The sequence below is a fragment of the Lynx canadensis genome, chromosome A2 (genome assembly GCF_007474595.2).
Source record: "Lynx canadensis isolate LIC74 chromosome A2, mLynCan4.pri.v2, whole genome shotgun sequence".
NCBI lineage: Eukaryota > Metazoa > Chordata > Mammalia > Carnivora > Felidae > Lynx > Lynx canadensis.
In genome coordinates, this window is record NC_044304.2 from 38,784,628 (window position 1) to 38,803,487 (window position 18,860).

General features: G+C 44.5%; 1 protein-coding gene across 4 annotated transcripts in view; it reads right to left on the minus strand.

The window, feature by feature from the left end:
• EIF4E3 (eukaryotic translation initiation factor 4E family member 3) overlaps nt 1–18,860 on the minus strand; it is a 41,550-nt gene that overhangs the window by 12,965 nt on the left and 9,725 nt on the right. For 2 of the 4 annotated variants that reach the window (XM_030307238.1, XM_030307237.1), the window contains exons 2-3: nt 10,318–10,390; nt 163–257 (exon numbers count right to left, since the gene is read on the minus strand). In XM_030307238.1, coding sequence (XP_030163098.1) covers nt 163–188 — 26 coding nt within the window. In that variant the 5' untranslated portion in view covers nt 189–257; nt 10,318–10,390. The other 2 variants (XM_030307240.1, XM_030307239.1) reach the window with 2 other exon arrangements.

Here is an 18,860-nt window from a genome sequence, read left to right on the forward strand (position 1 = left end):
AGCAGCGGCTTCCTTCATAATTAAGTAATAGCTAAAATTACTTTCCATCATTACCAGGAGAAAATTACTTTGGCATTCCAATTTGGCACGAGGTAAATATTTTATGAGGTTCACGACCACTTCCCTCCCACCTTAACCTCAAATTACAAGTTAGACACTTACCAAAGTGGTCGCCTCTCTCCTCTCATTAAATGATAACTACATCTCAAAGGCAGGCTAGTCACAGGAGGGATATTATTGTACACACTCCAGAATATCTTCAAAAGAAAAACACTTTGTTTAATATACCCAGTATGGATTTACAATGCCACTAGATTATAAAATTAATGCATTAAAGAAAAAAAAATCAGATTCTCATTAAGTCTTAACCATTCAAAATAGATTTTCTTTTCAGTATTCTTTCTAGTTCCCTACTAGAAAATGTAACATAGCATTAAAGAACGTTCCTTGCTGGTGTCAGACCAAATTCTATGCTTCAGGAAGCTATGGTTATTAAACAAACATTCCTATGCAACGTATCTCCACGTATAACTGAGCAAGGACCTTGCTAATGACTTTTCTGGCAGGTCGATGGCATCTAACAAAGACTGGAGTGCTGAATCCATGTACTGAACCGTATTTCCTTATAACACAGACCCGCCTTCTTTCTAAGCCCCGAAGGAGACTGTTCCACTCTGGATTAGGCGATAGCTATAGAAGAGGAGGCAGAGAGGGATCACCTTATGTACTGTCTCCTTTCCTTTCCCTCCTAGAATGAACAGGGAACAGCTCCGGTACTAAAGCAACAAGTTGCCCAAAACAGAACTCCATGTTCCTGTCCTCCTCAAATTCATATATGGAAACCCTAACCTCCAATGGGATGGGATCAGGAAGGGTGGTCTTTGGGAGGTAATTAGGTCAGAAGGATGGAGCTCCCACAACGAGATCAGTGTCCTGACAGGAAAAGCAAGCCCTCTTTCCATGGTGTGAGGATAGAACAAGACGATGGCTGGCTGTAAACCAGAACTCAACCCTGTAGGAACCCTGAGCTTGGACTTCTAGCCTTCAGAACTGAGAGAAACCAGTGTCTACTACTGTTTAAGCCAAACAGTCTGTAGTATTCTATTATAGTAGCTGGAACTAAGACCCAGGGCGTCTAGTAGACAAAACCAGATTATATAAAAATAACAGAATAATACTAACAGTAGTAAGAGTAGCAGCGAGAGCACCAGGCTTTGGCCCATGAACTTTTACATACGCGTGGAATCTATCCTACTGAAAACCTCATTTAGGGGCCCAATTATCATTCTTGTTTTCCACATAAGGAAATGCAGGCACGGAGACTAATCTGTTCCAGAGTCGCTGTTTAGTACAGCCACTAGGATTGGGACGAGGATTAGGCTTAAAATAAGAAAACCCTTCTCAGACCGTTTGGAACAGGCCATAGTACCACTACATCATCTACTCTGTGTGTAGAATTACTATGCAAACAAGAGTTATCACTCTGTGTGGTGAGGTCAGTAAAGGGGGATTGGCTGGGTTTCCTAGTAGATGTGAGGAAAGCACAATTAACAGAACAACAGAACAACTGGGGCCTTTTCAATGGGGTAATATCAGTAAATGAAATTTTTACGTAGGCTGGATGGTACTCCTTATGGGGTGTTCAAGCCTGTCGGTGTAAAAGTTAAAGCCAAATTAACGGCAAGAGCACCTGCAATGAAATGTAAGACAAAATTTAAGTCAGAAAACCACCTGACCAAAAAAGAGAAGAGAAAACTACTTGGCAGTAGATTTATCAAGAATATCTTGATCCTTATACAAAAGTGGTGCTACATAGGGAAGAGCTGAAAATAGGTCAGTGGTAACCACAGCAGGCCCTCAAACAGGTATCTGTCCTTATGGAGGTATTCGCCCTATAATGGTTTGCTACTGGTGGAGATGGTAACACTGCTCCAGTATCTGTGGGGTGTGAAAGTGAACAGATAGAGGTGGAATTTGAAACCCCACAGTTAGATTGCAAAACGTGTCTTTTTTTTTCAAGAATATTTTAACATTTATTTTTGAGAGAGAGAGAGAACGAGCGAGAGCACGAGTGGGAAAGGGGCAGAGAGAGACACACACACAGAATCTGAAGCAGGCCCCGAGCTGTCAGCGCAGAGCCGGATGCGGGACTCAAAACTCAGGAACCCCGAGATGATGACCTGGCTTAACTGCCTGAGACACCTAGTGCCCCCCAAAATGTGTGCTCTTAAATACTATGCTATTTCCTTTGAAAACGTTACTATATGTTTTAGACACATCCTTCTCCAATCCTGGAAGCCACAGACCAGGTCAAGGAGTCACAGAATGAGGGATGCCTGCTAGAGATATCTTCCTGCCAGGAAATGCCCTTAACCACATTGAGTATGCAGGTTAGCTCTAGTCTGGGACTTGTGCGATGATGTGGCAGTGACCTGCGTAGTTTATGGATCAAATTATGCTAGAATAAAAATCCCTCCTTTACTAAGAGGACTTTGGTGCTGTTAACCTTCACGCCTCCTAACGGGCACCCAAAACAAAGCACCTGCCCTTGTCCCCACCCCCCCCCCCTCCTTCCAAAGTTCTCGTATCCTGGCATTTCACTGAGTGTCTGAAGCACCTTGAAAAGAACAACACAATATTTTCCTCATCCAGAAAGAAAACACTCGAAGGATCGTGCTAAGGTTTGTAGCTGTAAAAGTTTCTCTTTTAAACCAGACAGCTGATTTTTTTTAGCCTTGGCACATCTGACAGGAGACTACAGCCCAAGAAGTTACAGCAATAGACTGAATTCTGACTTAAGGTACTTGTCAAGGCACATATTTACAAGTTTGTGTGTGAACACAAAACAGGAGCAAAACATCTGGTGATGCCATTGAAAAGAGCCCCGTTTAAAATCTGCGGCACTAAACTGGTCTGTTTACTTGTTGCAAACCTTATCCAATGTGTGGAATATTTGTTAAGTTATCCGTGGTAAACTGTGGTCCAGAAGTAGATGGTCTTCCTTCTGACATAAGAGCAGAAGGTCTCCATAGTAGCTTAGTGGCTATGTCACAGGCCTTTGTCATTCACCTCACCATGTGGGCATTTCATCATCTCACATCATCACAAGAAGGCTGACTACAGGACAATATTCTGAGAGACAGAGAAAGACCACATTCGTGTAACTTTTATTATAGTGTATAGTTATAATTGTTCTATTTTATCATCGCTGCTGTTAATCTCTTACTGTGCCTAATTATAAACTCATCTTTATCATAGGTATGTTTGCACAGGAAAAAAAAAATCTTTGTATATGTAAGCTTCAGCACAAGGCAGTGTTTTAGGCATCCACACGAGGCCTCGGAATGTCTTCCTGTTGGACAAGGGGAGACGACTGTATGCATGATGGTGAAATAGCTTGAGGAAGGAATCCAGCACTGCCCAGCTCCTTACACCGCCCTAACCACAGAAGTAAAAGAGCTATTTCACTGGAAGCTTGAGAACTCATGATGATATTCTCTGTAACACATTTTTATTTTTGTTCAAGCACCTAAATTTTACTACAGATAGAAACTTGCAAATAGATTTCAAAAGCCAAATGGCTTTTAGGATTCTTATAACTCTCATCATTAATTCTAAGCGGCCTGCAAATAGTAGGTTGAAGCAGATGTAAGCACAATGTTTCTGTACGGTGCTTAAGTGCTTCTTCCAAAAGCCTGAATGATCACTCAAGGATAAGGACAGGCAGAAGAGTCAGGTATCATTCGTTTGCTCAACATTTGCAGACACCAGTGAGGGGCAGGGCACTGTGATGAGTCCTTGGGGGAACAGAACTGCATATATGAGGGCCAGACTTGCCCTTGCAGTCTGCGCTTTGGTGGGTACGTTCTCAAGCATCATTCTGGCACTTCTTTGAATGGAGGCAGGCTCATCAGTGGAGGTGAAAATCCAAGCAAGTCTACCTGGATTTAGGACCATGGTTCTCAGGATCACCTTCACAGTTCATGGGGCCCCTGAAACCCAACCTCGTTCTCCACATAATGAGCAGATAACAGCTATTTCATTGGATAATTTAATGATTCAAGGTGAAGTCAAAGGTTTGTGATCTGCCTAAAGTAAGGAAGCAAGAGGTGGTTAGACTCACTAGACAGTAGTGACCACCTGATGAATCCCTAATCCTCCAGTTCTGATTGGAGCCACCTGACCATCGTCTGCCAAACAGATCATCATTCACTATCAGAAAAACGGACATATTTCCTCCTCGATGTTCTCAAGAATAGAAAAAGACAATATACTTGAAAATACTAGAGAAGAAAACAATGCCATGCTGTGACAGGCAACCGGGTGTAAGACAAAACAAAAACGCCCAGCAAATTATACCCCCTCCCCCCAAAAAAACAAAATTCAGAATTTCTCTTAAGGGCCATAGCATATGAAGCAGGAGAGCAGTTTTTTTAAGTTCATTTAATTATTTTGAGAGGAGGCAGGGGCAGAAAGAGAGGGAGAGAGAGATTCCATGCTATTAGCAATGGGTATGAAGTCAGGACCCTGATACCATGACCTGAGCCGAAATCAGGACCTGGATGCTTAACCAACGAGCCACCCAGGTACCCCAGAAGAGTATTTTTTTAAAAATAATATGCAAATATTTTCCTTTATTAGGAATGAATTTCTAGTTGTCTGGAGCTTGCTTCCCACCAACTGGATCAACGATATTTGTGAGGAAGGCAGAAAGAATCCAGAACAAAGAAGACAACTGAAGAACTTAGAGAACATTTTTAACTGACAGCAGACACAACAGGCTGAAAGCCAAGTGCTTCTGATTGGCAAGAGCTGGGCACTTGATAGAGAAAGGGGTTTTGCTCTGAATTCCAAAAAGGCCTGACTTACAGAGAGAACCAAAGTTTGGAGGTCTGGTCATCGCTTGATGATAAAATAAAGGATAGGGTGTTAGGGCAATCTCTCACCACACAGGCAGTCACTGAATAAAATGCAAAGTCTGGATTGGGGAGCTAAGCGGAATTCAAACTTTGAGAGGAGAGAGCCCCCAGAAAAGCCTGGGGAAAGACATCAGAGCTGCGTGCATCTGGCTTCCTGAATAAGGCCCTCAGGTATATGTGTCTTTGTCAATGTTGATACTTTTAAGTGCACAGGGGCTTCACAGAATGAAAGTGAAAGCCCAGAGAAAGTGGTTGGACTCAGGAGCTTATACACTATTATAATGAAGGGTGATACACTGTGAAAAGTGACTGGCCAAAGGAGAAGGGGTTCGGGGCTCCTGACAGGTGGCAAGTTGGGGAGGTGACTAGGACATATATGGTAGAGATGGCTGTTGAGTAAGGTTTGCTATGCAGACTCAAGTGACAAGAAAGGGGGATACCCTTGCAGATGGAAGTTTACGCCACCTTAAAAGGGAAATGTATGCCCTGATGTTAGGCAGACAGGAGGGTAGAGGGCTCCTCTTGTGTCTGCTGTTTCTCAACTGTCTCCAGCTCAAAATAATTCTTATGCTAAAGTGGCATTTTAGGGGGTGGCATATTCTGATCCCCTTCAGAGACCAGGTTTTACATTTGAAGTGACTAAATTACTCTTCTTTGCAAGATTTAATTTGCCCCTTCAGCCCCACCCATACGAGGGCCCCCAGCAGAGAGAGGATCATGGGTAACCTGACTGCAGTTCTATGTTGGCACAAATGGACAGTTACTATAAATGTTGATCTCATTATACACATGGTGAATAAATTAGATGATAAAGAAACCTGCCTTAACCTGAAATTAAGTCTGTGCTCCACAGACCCACGAAGCAGTCCTGGCTGCAGTACCTTTTGTCTGTCTTCAATGCGGAGACACTGAGTGTCTCTCTTTCTTACCTCGGTCCCTTCCCTTCACCCAAATGGTTCATTCCAGGCCATTCCATTGCAGGATGCCACCCACTGCGGGCTGCCCTTGTGTTCAAAATTTGAATCAATCTTCACATCACTCTTCATTATCAGTACTGACCTATAAACCTCTCCAGTTGTTTGTTTTTTTAAGTTTATGAGAGAGAGAGAGAGAGAGCAAGAGCACAAGTAGGGGAGGAGCAGAGAGAGGTGGAGAGAGAGAGAAGCAGGCCCCACACTGTTAGTGTAGAGCCAGACATGGTGTGTGTGGGGGGCGGGGGGAGGGTGCTCACATGACCTGAGCTGAGATCAAGAGTTGGAAGCTTAACCGACTGAGCCACACAGGCCCCAAACCTCTCCTTTTGACAGCGACAGCCCTCACTCCCCAGTGATGTGGAAGGCAATCTGTCGTCCTAACCTACTGATCCGTAAGAGCACAGCCATCCCACACCTTCTGATGAGGGATGATGTCTTGATTACCACTGGCAGTACACAGGTACAGAAGGAACACTCTTGATTTTAACAGATTGTATGTATTTCTGATGAAGACTTTCTGTTTAGGATAAACGATGCTGGATATCCACCTACAAAAGAAATATGAAGTTTCTGTATTATGTAAATTTAAGGAAAAACTCAGCCAACTTATAGGAAATACCGGGGTGAACATGGCACCGGTGGAACACAGTATAGCCAAATGTTGAAGAGGATAACCCGGACGGCCGACACAGGATAGAGTGTTGTAGAGCAATGAGTTTTCATGGGTGGAAATGCTGGTTTTGTGGTAGGAAAGCTAAAAGACAGTGGGGACGAGGGAGCCCTCTCTTGCAAATCACATTTGGCAGGTAGCTCTCCATTGTCTCACAGGTAAAATCAGGCGTGTTCAGAAGCTGTGTCCTATTCTGTACTGTGTCCATTCAGGACGTAAAAACACAGGAGAAATGTGGGAAGTTTGGAAATGTTTACAAAAGAGTGAAAGGAATCAATAAGCATCTGGAAAACACAACTAGATGAAAAATGGACTTTTCCAAGAAAGGCAGGAAAGTAGGAAATAAATTTAACTCCAAGCGAAGAGAATTATTGTTGGCTACAGTGAGAGTGTCCTCAGCAGGGGTCAGTGGACCGTCTGGAGGCACGCGCCTCCCCACCTTCTCAGTCAGGGCAGAGTGAAAGAAAAAGAATTGAACTAGAAGGGGCGGGAGTTCTAGTCCCTGAGACGTGGCAAGATTGGCTGTTTCCACTAGATGTTTCGGAGCACTAACCTCTCAGTATCAGTGTCTCCAGCTAATAAATGGGAACAACCATTCCTCCCCGACTCCCATCAACATCTCTGATTTGCTGAAGGGCTTCAAAGTACAAAAAGACATATTATATCCTTATATGTAAAGCAGTCATTAATAACACATGGTTCTCATATTTCATCCCAACAGGGATGGGGAAAAATCAAGGACACAATTAGGAATGAGTTTTTTAGTGCTGAAAGAGGGAAGGTCCAAAAATCAACACATAATCACAGAATAACAACACAGGGGAACCAAGGCATGTCCTCAAAAGAATTTAAATTGGCACCAAAGCTAGTTGTTAAATACTAAGGACTATTTGCAAATGTTTAGGACATTCACAGAGTGGAATCCTCAGTTACTGACAGGTTAAATATGTTGTCGTGAGTAGAGGTGTCAGTAGGGGCATAATCTGGGGAATAATACCTTGAAATAAATAATCTACAAGTAGTGCTATGTGGTTTTCTGACAGAAAAGGTGACTGAGGAAACTACAAAAAGATGTTCCAACAGAAGTAAGTGAATAATGGCAGGTGAGGTTTATTATTATTATTATTATTAGGTACTTACTATGTGCTTTTTACCTCCTTGTGCCATTTCATTCTCAGGGCCTCATGATACAATCAGTATCAAGATTCTCCCCATCTTGAAGATGAATAAGCAGGTACAGAGAAGTTAAGCAACCTGCCTGACCCCGTAAGCAGCAGACATGGGATACAAACCCAGGCAGTGTGACCGCTCTACACCGTCACCCACATCCTCGCCAGTCAACTGATGAGGCCAAGGGGTAGTATCCAACACCACTTTAGTAAAAGCTGCCAACATCCAAGGGCTTTACTAAGTGCCAAGCACCACCAGGAACCGTACACAAGCTCATCAAAACCTTGCTCAACCTTAGGGAGGTAGGCACTGCAATTATCTCAGTCTTACAGATGAGGAAACAGGGAGGCAGAGGCATCAGAGATAGGAAAGAACTTCCTGACCACTAAGGACAGTGTTTCATTATCACACCTCTCCAGGCCTCCTCAAAAGAGCCCCTTGTGCTAATTACTCCCTTGTGAGAGGTCAATACCACAGCAAAGCCATATATTTGTTTATGTTCTGTATATATATCTCTGATTTATGTATAAAAAGAGTGGGATTTTTTTTTTTTTACCCCACCAAGGATCACTTTTTGCCTCCATTGAGAACGTGGCCTACAGCTTAAAGGATCCTTATACAAGCAGTCAGTTGTGATTCAGGAAAGTGGTTCATTTACTAACTTCTCATTCATTCATTCATTTATTCATTCAATCCTTCAGTATTTACTGAGGGAAAGGAACCAGACACAATACAGTATGGTACTGTGTTATTCCATTTATACGACATTCAATAAAAGACAGAACAAATCTATGGTGATAGAAATGTGAACAGTGGTTGGTTCTAGAAGAAAAAGACTGAATGCAAGGGCCCAGAGGAACTTTCTAAAGATGCAAATCTTTTTATCTTGATCTGGGTCATGGTTACACGTCTGCATACCTTTGTCAAAACTTATCAAACTGCATACTTACGAAATCTACGTTTACTGAATTTAAATTATCTCCTAACAGAGTGTTCAAGACAGTATTTCCCAGCATGTGCCAGCCTGGGTACTTTAAATTGGTCCCTGAAGGCTCTAACTTGCTGCAGGATACCAAAGCCCAACCCAATGTTCTGTTGTCATGCAGGGTCAGGGAAACAGATGGACCCCTTGATCTGACTTCACCAATGTTGTCTTGGAATCCCAGGTGGAGCTCTGATGACCCAACGTCATCATGGGGTGGAAAAAGTCAAAGGGATCTATGGACTTTCATGTGGAGACAGGCTTCAAAATCAAGTGCTCTGAGATCTGTACAACGACTGCTAGGGAAGAGGTGACGAAAGTCCACAGCATCACCGCAGGGAAGAAGCGAGGGGAAGCCTTTCCCGGAATATGAGAGCACTTATCCCTCTGGACGGGGGCCCACGTGCTGCCTTGTGACACTGCTTGTACTTGGCACTGCATGGTTATTGACAGCAGCTCTGTTCTTTCGCCTTCCACATGCTTACGTCATTTTCTCAATTGGAACAGACGTGGCCTATGGTCTGGGCTGTGTTTTTACACCCGGCTCAGTGACCAGGCATGACACCTTAAAATCAGATTCCCAGGACCACAGAACCAGGCACATCAAATTTTCTGAACCAAATACTGGGAAAAGTGTCTGAAAAAAGATCTTTGCGCTACTTTTGAGTATGAGAAACTGCCTAAGGGACACAATCTAGATGCCCGTCTCATGGAATTGCTAATACATTTTTAGAGGCACAACAGGAAAACTCCAAAGCTGGCCCTTCCAGAAAATTCAAGACAACTAGTCATTCCAAGAATAAAGCAGCCTTAAAATCCTTATTCTGCCTAAAACACTATATTAACCTCGAAAAGGGGGATAAACTTGATAGACTTTGCTTTTGAAGAAAATGGAAATATGCTCAACTAAATAAACCAGGGTTTTTGGAAATTTTCTTCATAAGAGTTGGCCAGAGAAAGAACTAACAGATCTAAGCTTATATGTGTTGAGAACCTACCATGTATCAGGTATTCTGCTAAGCAGGGTATAAACATTATCTTGCTCACTCTTTCCAACCACTCCGGAGGTAGGTGCTATCATCATACCAATGTTTGCAGAAATTAAAAGGGTTAACACTTGCCCAATTTAGGATGACGGAAGCAGGAAACTGGCTTGAGACCTTCTACTTTCATGCTTCACACCTGCCTGCTCTTCCTAGGTGGCCTATAACCTTAGATGACCCTGCAGGGATATGATTTTGCCTCTCAGAGAAGGGTAAGAGAACCCAGAGAGGGAGTGGCCAGGCTGGTATTTGAATGGGGGCACACACCCATGTAAGGACGTACCACAGCCTGCTGCCCCTGAGGGTCTGTGAAGGATTTAGGTAGGAACTAAGTTTCAGCAGGCCACCAAGAGAAGAGCAGACCACTTGGACGTGTGCTGGGCCAGCCTCTGGGTTACACGTAGCTGAGCGCGGCTCTACCAACTTGGACCTGAGAGCTGACACCCGATGTCAGAACGCTGGGTGGGGACGGCCAGCACGGCAGCCGTTTCAGGTTGGAGGGTTAGAGGTCCAACATACACCACGTTCACCTGGGACGTCCACTTCCTGGACGTCTTACCTGGACTGTCTGCACCGTGTAGATTTTCTTCAGGTTCGAGGCACACTCAGCTGCTGTGGCACCAGGGAGGGATCTGAGCGAACAAAAGCAAAAGAGCAAAGAAACAAGAGAAAACAAGTAGTCAATGTTCCTGAAAGAAGTCTGCAGGTCTTTGCACAAATTAGGTCTGAAAGCACAGAATCAGGCATTTTCTGGGATGTTCTTTAGAATTCAAGACGTGAAATTCCTACTTTGTGAAGTCATGTGTTTGCTTCTCCTAAATGTAAGCATGTTTATTCTGTGGAAATTTAATTAAAAACAACTTCTTTTAAAGGAAATGTATTTAGAAAAAATATTGGAAACTTCAAAAAAAACACATTTTAAAAAGCACTAAAATCGCCTTGTCACAACCAAACCTTTTGCTAGGACTGTGGAAAAGAAACGATGCCTACTGTGCAGGTAGGTGACAGGTAAATTGCAGGATCATTGCCGGGATACAGGTTTGAAAAACTTGTCAGTTCCCCGGTGGTAAATATTCACAAACTCTTTAAGAAACAGAGCAACCTTTTGGCAACTTTAAGAAAACACCATCACTAAAAGTCAACTGTAGTTTCACCTGAAATTTGCATACATTTCCAAAACACTTCCTTTTAGAAAAATTCAGTTACTTTCTCGGGCTGATTTAATTAGCTCTGGGGAACTCTGCGGTCAGAATACATTAATCTTTAGTTTGCCATATGTTCCACTAGATGGCAACATACTACAGGTTTATTCACCAGAAAAATCCGGCACCATTTCCTGGGACTGGGGGCAACATGACTCCGTCTCATCAATCCTTAGAAGCTAAGACTCTTAGTTCCTGCCACCTTTTCTTTCTCCCTACACTGAATTACCAGTTCTTGCTCAAGACCGTTGGGATTCAGGTATGTCAGGCCGAAGATGAAAACTCACCCCTCAAGTAAAGCTTGAAAGCCCCATGTCTGGTTGTGAGGTGAGAAATGGGGTTTGCTGAGAGGAGAACATGCTGGCTCATGGTTGACCCACTAGGATCAGGCATCTGTAAAAAATGATCTTTACTGGCCACTTGCAGAGACACAGCTCCCATGGAACCTGAAGGCATTGCGCTTTCTGGAGAGCTGTTAAACCATTGCACGCTTGAGATACACACAAAACTCACAGAGCACAGAGGCAGAGAGGACAGCAAAGAAAGGATCATGCCCAGGTGTAGGGTGGGCATGAGGTATGAGTGGCAGGGTTCTACAGAGTATGATTCTGGAACTATGGGCCAGTAAATGCTCTCTGGTATCTAACTGGAATAGAAAAAAATAATTTCTGAATACAATTCCCTTGTTTGAAGGTCACTAAGGAAGAACAATTATGGACCAGTTTACAGGCAAACAAAGGACCATGTTAAGTAGGTGAAAGCTGATAAATAAGTCTAACCCAAGTGTTTACGACTCTTTTCTAGTTGTTTATAAATATGCCGGACATTTTTTTAAAGCAATAACCAACATGATTGCATTTTCTTGCCAGACATGAAGGCTAAAATAACTATGTTGAAGAGTGTGGTGAACAGTGAGGTATTCAATCAACACCTAACTCTGACAGTGACTGGGCCCCAGATCAATCAATCCATCAGCCCACAGAGACTGCCTTGACTTGGATAAATACTAATTTACTATTTAATGCAGGTTGTTCTGCTGCTTTTGGCTTAAATTATAAAAAGATTGAACAAAAAAACCGAGACAGACCTTGAACCTTTTCTGAATAGATTTTCACATGAGAAAATCTATTACTTTTATATGAAAACCTACTGGCATTTATTCCAATGTCTATTTCTTTTCACTTGAAAAGTTTAGCTGACCTCTCCACCAAATATGCCCAGCAGGATATATCCCTGGATTACCCAAAGCACATAGGAGAGTATATACAGGGCTCCTTCCCTAACAGGGTGGGAGACAGGTTAGGATTCAAAGGAAGGAAATGTACTTTGTCTTTCCTTCTTTTTAAAAACGGTATGTTTCAAATTTTTACTATTTCTTAAATCACACTTCAATTTTTTAACTGTGCAGAAGGAGTATAACTGGAAAGTTCACCTCAGACATTAGGTCAGCTTAATACAATGTGAAGGTAATACTGTTTACCTGGAAAAAGTCACTGAGGAATATTTCCTTTATATGCCTCTTTTTTATTTATTTTTTTTTTAATTTTTTTTTCCTCAACGTTTTATTTATTTTTGAGACAGAGAGAGACAGAGCATGAACGGGGGAGGGGCAGAGAGAGAGGGAGACACAGAATCGGAAACAGGCTCCAGGCTCTGAGCCATCAGCCCAGAGCCTGATGCGGGGCTCGAACTCACGGACCGCGAGATCGTGACCTGGCTGAAGTCGGACGCTTAACCGACTGCGCCACCCAGGTGCCCCTATAATGCCTCTTTTTAAATGCCTCTGTATCCACACTGTGGTCTTTTAGTTGCATTCTAGTATAGGAGACAACCATACAAAATCATTCAGGGTCCCTCAGTTTCACTGTCTAAGTCTTATAAAGACATCTAGTTTCCAGGGTCCAGAAAGGGCTCTTGAGTACAACAACAAGGCAACTCCGTCTGGGTCAGATAATATTATCAGGAGCTAGTGTGTGAGGACACTCCTACTAGTGCGCTAACCGTTCCCCCTGCACTGCACTCCTGTTGGCGTGCTATCCATTCACCATGCGCTACACTCCTGCATGTGCCCCAACCATTCCCCCTGCACTGCATACCTGTCAGTGTGCAGACGATTCCCCTGCACTGCACTCCTGCTAGTGTTCTAAACATTCCCCCAGCACTGACTCCTACCAGTGTGCTAACCATCCCCCCTGCACTGCACTCCTGCCAGTTTGCTAACGATTCCCCTGCAGTACACTCCTGCCAGTGTGCTAATAATTCTCCAGCACTGCATTCCTGCTAGTGTGCTAACCATTGCCCTTGCATGGCACTCGTGCCAGTGTGCCAACCCTACCCTCTGCACTGCACTCCTGATGGTGTGCTGCACTCCTTCCAGTGTGCTAACCATTCCCCTACTCTGCACTCCTGCTGCTGTGCCAACCCTTCCCCCTGCACTGCCCTCCAGCCACTGTGCCAACCTTTTGCCCTGCACTACACTCCTGCAGATGCACCAACCATTCCCCTGCATTGCACTCCTGCCAGGGTGCTAACAACTTCCCTGCAACGAACTCCTGCCAGTGCGCCAACCATTCCACCTGCACTACACACCCACCCCTGCGCCCACCCTCCCCCAGTGCTGCCCCCCTGCCCCGTACGCCCACCCTTCCCCCTGCAAAGCACTTCTGCCCTCACTGCACTCCCACCCATGCGCCCACACTTCCGCCTGCACTGCACTCTCGCCCGTGCGCCAACCCTTCCCCCTTCACTACAGTCCCACCAGGGCACCCACCCTCACCCTGCACTGCAATACCTCCGGTGCGCCAACCCTTCCCCCTGCACTGCACTCCCACCCGTGCGCCCACCATTCCCCTGCACTGCACTCCTGCCGGTCCTAACCATTCCACCTCCATCACAGCACTGAATCCCTGCCACCCAGCTTTGTGGGAAGTCTTTCCAGTAGAGCAAAGAAAGTTCTCACACAAACCAACAGGATCACCCTCAGTGATAGGTGTCTTCTGATTAACATTTCGTGATGCTGATGTACTGGCATTTTAAGGAAAAATATCAGCTTCGGTTTCCTAATTTCTTAATGGAGAAGGTTGGATTCTGTGATCTTCAAGGTTTCCTCTTGCTGCCGGAGTGTCTTCTGAATATCCAGGTTTCAAAGTAACGAAACAGTGTTGTCGGAATTCCTGACAGTAGAAAGTGGTTGGCTTGGCCAGCGTAGGAAAGGTATTCTTTTGTGAGCCAAATCTGATTGCGACGGGTCACTGAAAAACACCACTATGCCTAATCCTCACGCCTGACCTGGGACATCTTTAACAAGCAAAACCGCGTCATATCCACAGAATCAATTTTAAAAGGGTAATAAGCAAGCTGAGATTTTAAAATAATCTGCCTTGTAAACAGGTCAGCCTGTACTTGACTTGCCGGTTCAAAGTTGAACCAGAAGCTGCATCGTCTACTGTTACTGTTTCTTAAAGTAGCAATGCGGGTGGCTCAGGGCAGAGCTGCAGGCCTGGCAGCTGACCGCCCTGCACCCCTCCTCCCCGTGACTCTGAAAGAGACTTGTGCCGGCTGGAAGATAAATGTTTGCCCCGGAGGTAAATCAAAGACACACTATTACTTATCTCACATACACAGTATATTCTCGTATCTTTAACAAACCTTTGTATCTCATTCACGTTACAAACCCAAACCTCTCAACAGAACCCTCAGCAAACCCTCACTCTGCAGACCAAAGAAGGTACTCATCTGGGCGTGATGTTGCATGCCCCCCCCCCAGGGGACACGTGGCAATATTTGGAGACATTTCCAACTGTCACAATTGAGGGGGATGTTACTGGCATCTAGTAGGTAGAAGTCAGGGCAATTGTGGAGCCTCCCAGAGGGCACAGGACATCCACCTCACCCCCAACGATGGATTATCTAGTCCAAAATGTCAACAGAGTCCATGCTGAGAACCCCTGTCAGAAACATGTAACAGAGTCTCAGAGGATTTATAATTTATTTAGTTAACAAAGATTCACTGCACATCTCTTTTAACTGATGGGGACACAGTTGTGATCACTCTACACAAAGACCCGTCCTCATGAAGTTTACGTTCTCGAACTGGCACCCCTGCTTTCTGAACTCCCCAGATTCCTGAAGCCAAAGAAATTATGATCTCTTTTCTTTGCCAAGGAGGGATGAGGTGGGAGAAAAAGCCATGAGAGGAATATACTTGTTGATGATGACCCTTCCTAGAAGGACACACAGCCAGAGGGGTGGGAAATCACAGAACCAGGGACTCAGAACCTATTTTCACATTCTCTGAATTCTATGCCCCCTTTTCGAGGTATACAGCTGCAGCTGAGAACACAGGAGCGGAACAATAAATGCCCTCTGGATGGATCACATTAAGGAGTTTGAAGTGTTCACCAAGAGTGTTCCCTCTGATTTAATGATATTAATGTAATAATGGCCTCCTTTTATTGAGCACGTGTCATATGAGAGGGTCTGGCTTCTATTGTCTCCAATCCTTTAGTAACGCGGTCAGGTTGGTGTCATCATCCCCACTTTATTAATTAGGAAACTGAGGCTCAGTCTTTTTAAGTAGCAAATCTGGGTTCTTTCCCTGATCTGTCTAGCTCTCATGCCCATGATCTTCCTCTTAAACAAGGATGGCTCCCAGTAAAAACCAGTCACTGCCGTCATGGATGGTCACACATGGCCTCTTAATGGCAAATCCCTCTCTCATCTCTTTTTAGACTACCTACTCCCTTCTTGGACCCACCACCTGCTCCGGACTGTCATCCCCCTGCCAACATCCATCTGGCCACACTGCAGGCAGGTGTGGAGACGCAGGGCTGGGATGGATGCTACCAGAATCCCTGGCAATAACGATATCCAAAAATGTGATATAAGGGACACAATTCAGTAAGAACACATGTACTGGTCATCATTTTCTGGGGCTGAACATGAGGAGAAGATACGTTACCAAATAAGAAACACAGGCAGGAAAGCAGAGGGGCTAAGAGGATCATCTTTAGAATGAATGGACTTGAGTTCAAGTCCCAGCTCAGCCACCTTCCAGCTGGGTGATAAGCCTGACCCTCTCTGACCCTCACTTCCTGTTTCTGAGAAGATGGTTTCTATCACCCACTGCTTTGCCACTTAGATGACATGACCGAATTCTATTTAAAGCATTTACCCAGCATGTGGCATTTAGTATGCAATTGTGGCTAACATCACCATCATCATCATCACCATCAGGGGCAGAAAAACAGGAACCGATGAGCATGCAATTAGAACTGAGAGATACTGAGTACGTTTTCTAATCTGTGGGGCAGCCAGCAAGAATCCCAAGTCTGTGAGAGTTACACACACAGCTGAGAAACTCCTGTATTCCTTCTTCAGAAAAGAAAGCCCGTCGGGTGCCAGTGTCTCCAGGATTAAGGCCAGAGCTACCCTGAGGGCTGTTTCCACTCCGAGTTGGCTAATTGAGAAGCTGTGATGGTTTAGGGCAGAAGTAAGAGGGGGTCCTTCGAGGTCTGCCAAGTAGGTGATTTGTGTAAAGACGTCAGGGGAACTATTAATGTTACTTACACCGCAAACTCGCAAATCCAGCTTTATATTACTCCTGTGTGTCTTCAACTGCATAACAGAGTAACAGGAAATGCATCTTAAGACTCTTTATGTAAAATTTCTTTTCATTTGGGGAGTTAGGAGAAGGCAGGAAGCCCCATAAGTTTGGACCAACAGTTCTACCTAAATGGTTTACAGACACCTAAGCACCATTTACATGCAAAAAGCTAATGTGTTACTTACAAATCATCTTTATCGATTCATTAAAGCAGGTCCCTGAGAATTTCACAAGACAGAACCCTTCCAGTTCAATTTAAGTCTGAAATGCTCCAAGGCGTTTTATCCTCTCTTATTCCAGAAATACTTACTGAGCCCCCAATACTTGAAAAGGCCATGTATCACGTGTTATGTGCATGCATTATCTCATTTCACCCTCATTAAAACATCATGAGGTAAACAGTGGTTGCAAACCCACTCTGCAGAAAAGCAAACTAAGTTTGAGGGTGGTGACTTGGCCAAAGCCACAGAGTTGGCTAGTGGCAGAGCTGGGACTTGAACCATGGATGGCTGGCAACCTCGCTCTTTCCCACAAGCCTGAAGTGATCACGTACTACCTGACCCATCCTCTGCTTGGTAGCATGAATACAACTCTGCACCAAGCAGTCTCAACCCTCCTGCAACTTGCAATCCTCAGTTTACTTCCCTGCAATACAAAAGCACCTTCTCCATTCAACCCCACCCTTAAAGATACGGTTGCTACAGGTAAGGCTCATGAATAATTCATGGAGACAGAAGCCCTTGCGAATACTCCAGGCAAAGCTCTTCGCCCGTTACCTGGCTAGCTCTTAGCAGGCCACAGCACCACTTACCAGTGACCTGGACACCTGGAGATGCTTCTTAGAAAGAAAAGATGCTGGAAAGGTTTCCCCAAATCCTGCCTGCATCCTTGCCAAAGTGTGGTCAGTTAACTGGCGGTGTTGCTTGGGAGCTTGTTAGAATGACAGCATCTCCAGGCCCATTAGACACCTGCTGAGTCCTATGGGATTTGTATATATATTGAAGTTTGAGATGTGCTGGCCTGTGTCATCTAAATTAAGTCACCGTAAGAAATGCTAACAACTTGGGAAGTAAAAGCTAATGAACTACAGATAGCATCATCAAAAACACATAAAATCCCTCTTCCCACAGACGCATTTTTTGTCGTCACCCAAAGAGACGATCAAGATGAGGCTGTCGTTAAATGTGAAGGACAATCCGACACAAGCTCTTAAATCTGGATTTGAGGCAAGGCTCTCTTCTTTGCAAATTCTGAAGCAGGGAGTCCTTGGCTTCATTTTTTCCCCATGAAACAGGAGCTCGGTTTCTTCGCTTGTGAAATTAAGTGGGAGGACCAGATTGCCTCTCAAGTCCTACCTAGCTTCCTTATTTCGGGATATGAGATGTGGAAGAATTGTGTCCCGTTCATTGTTCATGTTCACAAGGAAGTGGTGTTCAACAGGGCTAGGGACACCAGTGCTTGGGGTCACACACAGTCCTGAGTTCAAATCCTGCTTCCATTTTGTACTGGCTGGGTAACCTTAGTCAAGGTGCTTCTCTGGGCCTCAACTTTCTCATCTGTAAAATGTTGCTGACACATCCTACTGCAACATTGTGAGAACCTTGTGGGTAATTGCGTACGGCACCCAGGGCAGCACCTAGCCCAACAGAGTACACAGGAATTAATACTGACAAGCGAGAGTGGAAAAAGATGTGAAATTTTGCAAACGGTACAATATATCCACATAATATATGCACACACCCAATGTCCAAGCACATGATAAATGGTTGGTGAAAGAAATGAATACTGACAATATTCCACCTTGTATGAGTGACCACTTCATTTGAGCCAAGGGAACAACCTTAGAGAGGGAGAGTTGAAAGCCAGGGATAGGTCTCATAAAGCCAGTCTTGTTGAATTTACTGACATCCGGCTCAGCAGTCAGAGGGAAAGTCTTGACAGGCTCAGTTCTGTGATGAAGAGCACCCCTCCTAAATCGTTCACTCCATTAAAGCTGATTTCGACTTAATCACTTTTATTTTTTTTAATTTTTTTCAACGTTTTTTTAAATTTATTTTTGAGACAGAGAGAGACAGAGCATGAACAGGGGAGGGGCAGAGAGAGAGGGAGACACAGAATCCGAAACAGGCTCCAGGCTTCAAGCTGTCAGCACAGAGCCCGACGTGGGGCTCGAACTCACGGACCGTGAGATCATGACCCGAGCCGAAGTTGGACGCTTAACCGACCGAGCCACCCAGGCGCCCCTCGACTTAATCACTTTTAAACACACCTGTGGCTTGCGGCCACACCAGCTTC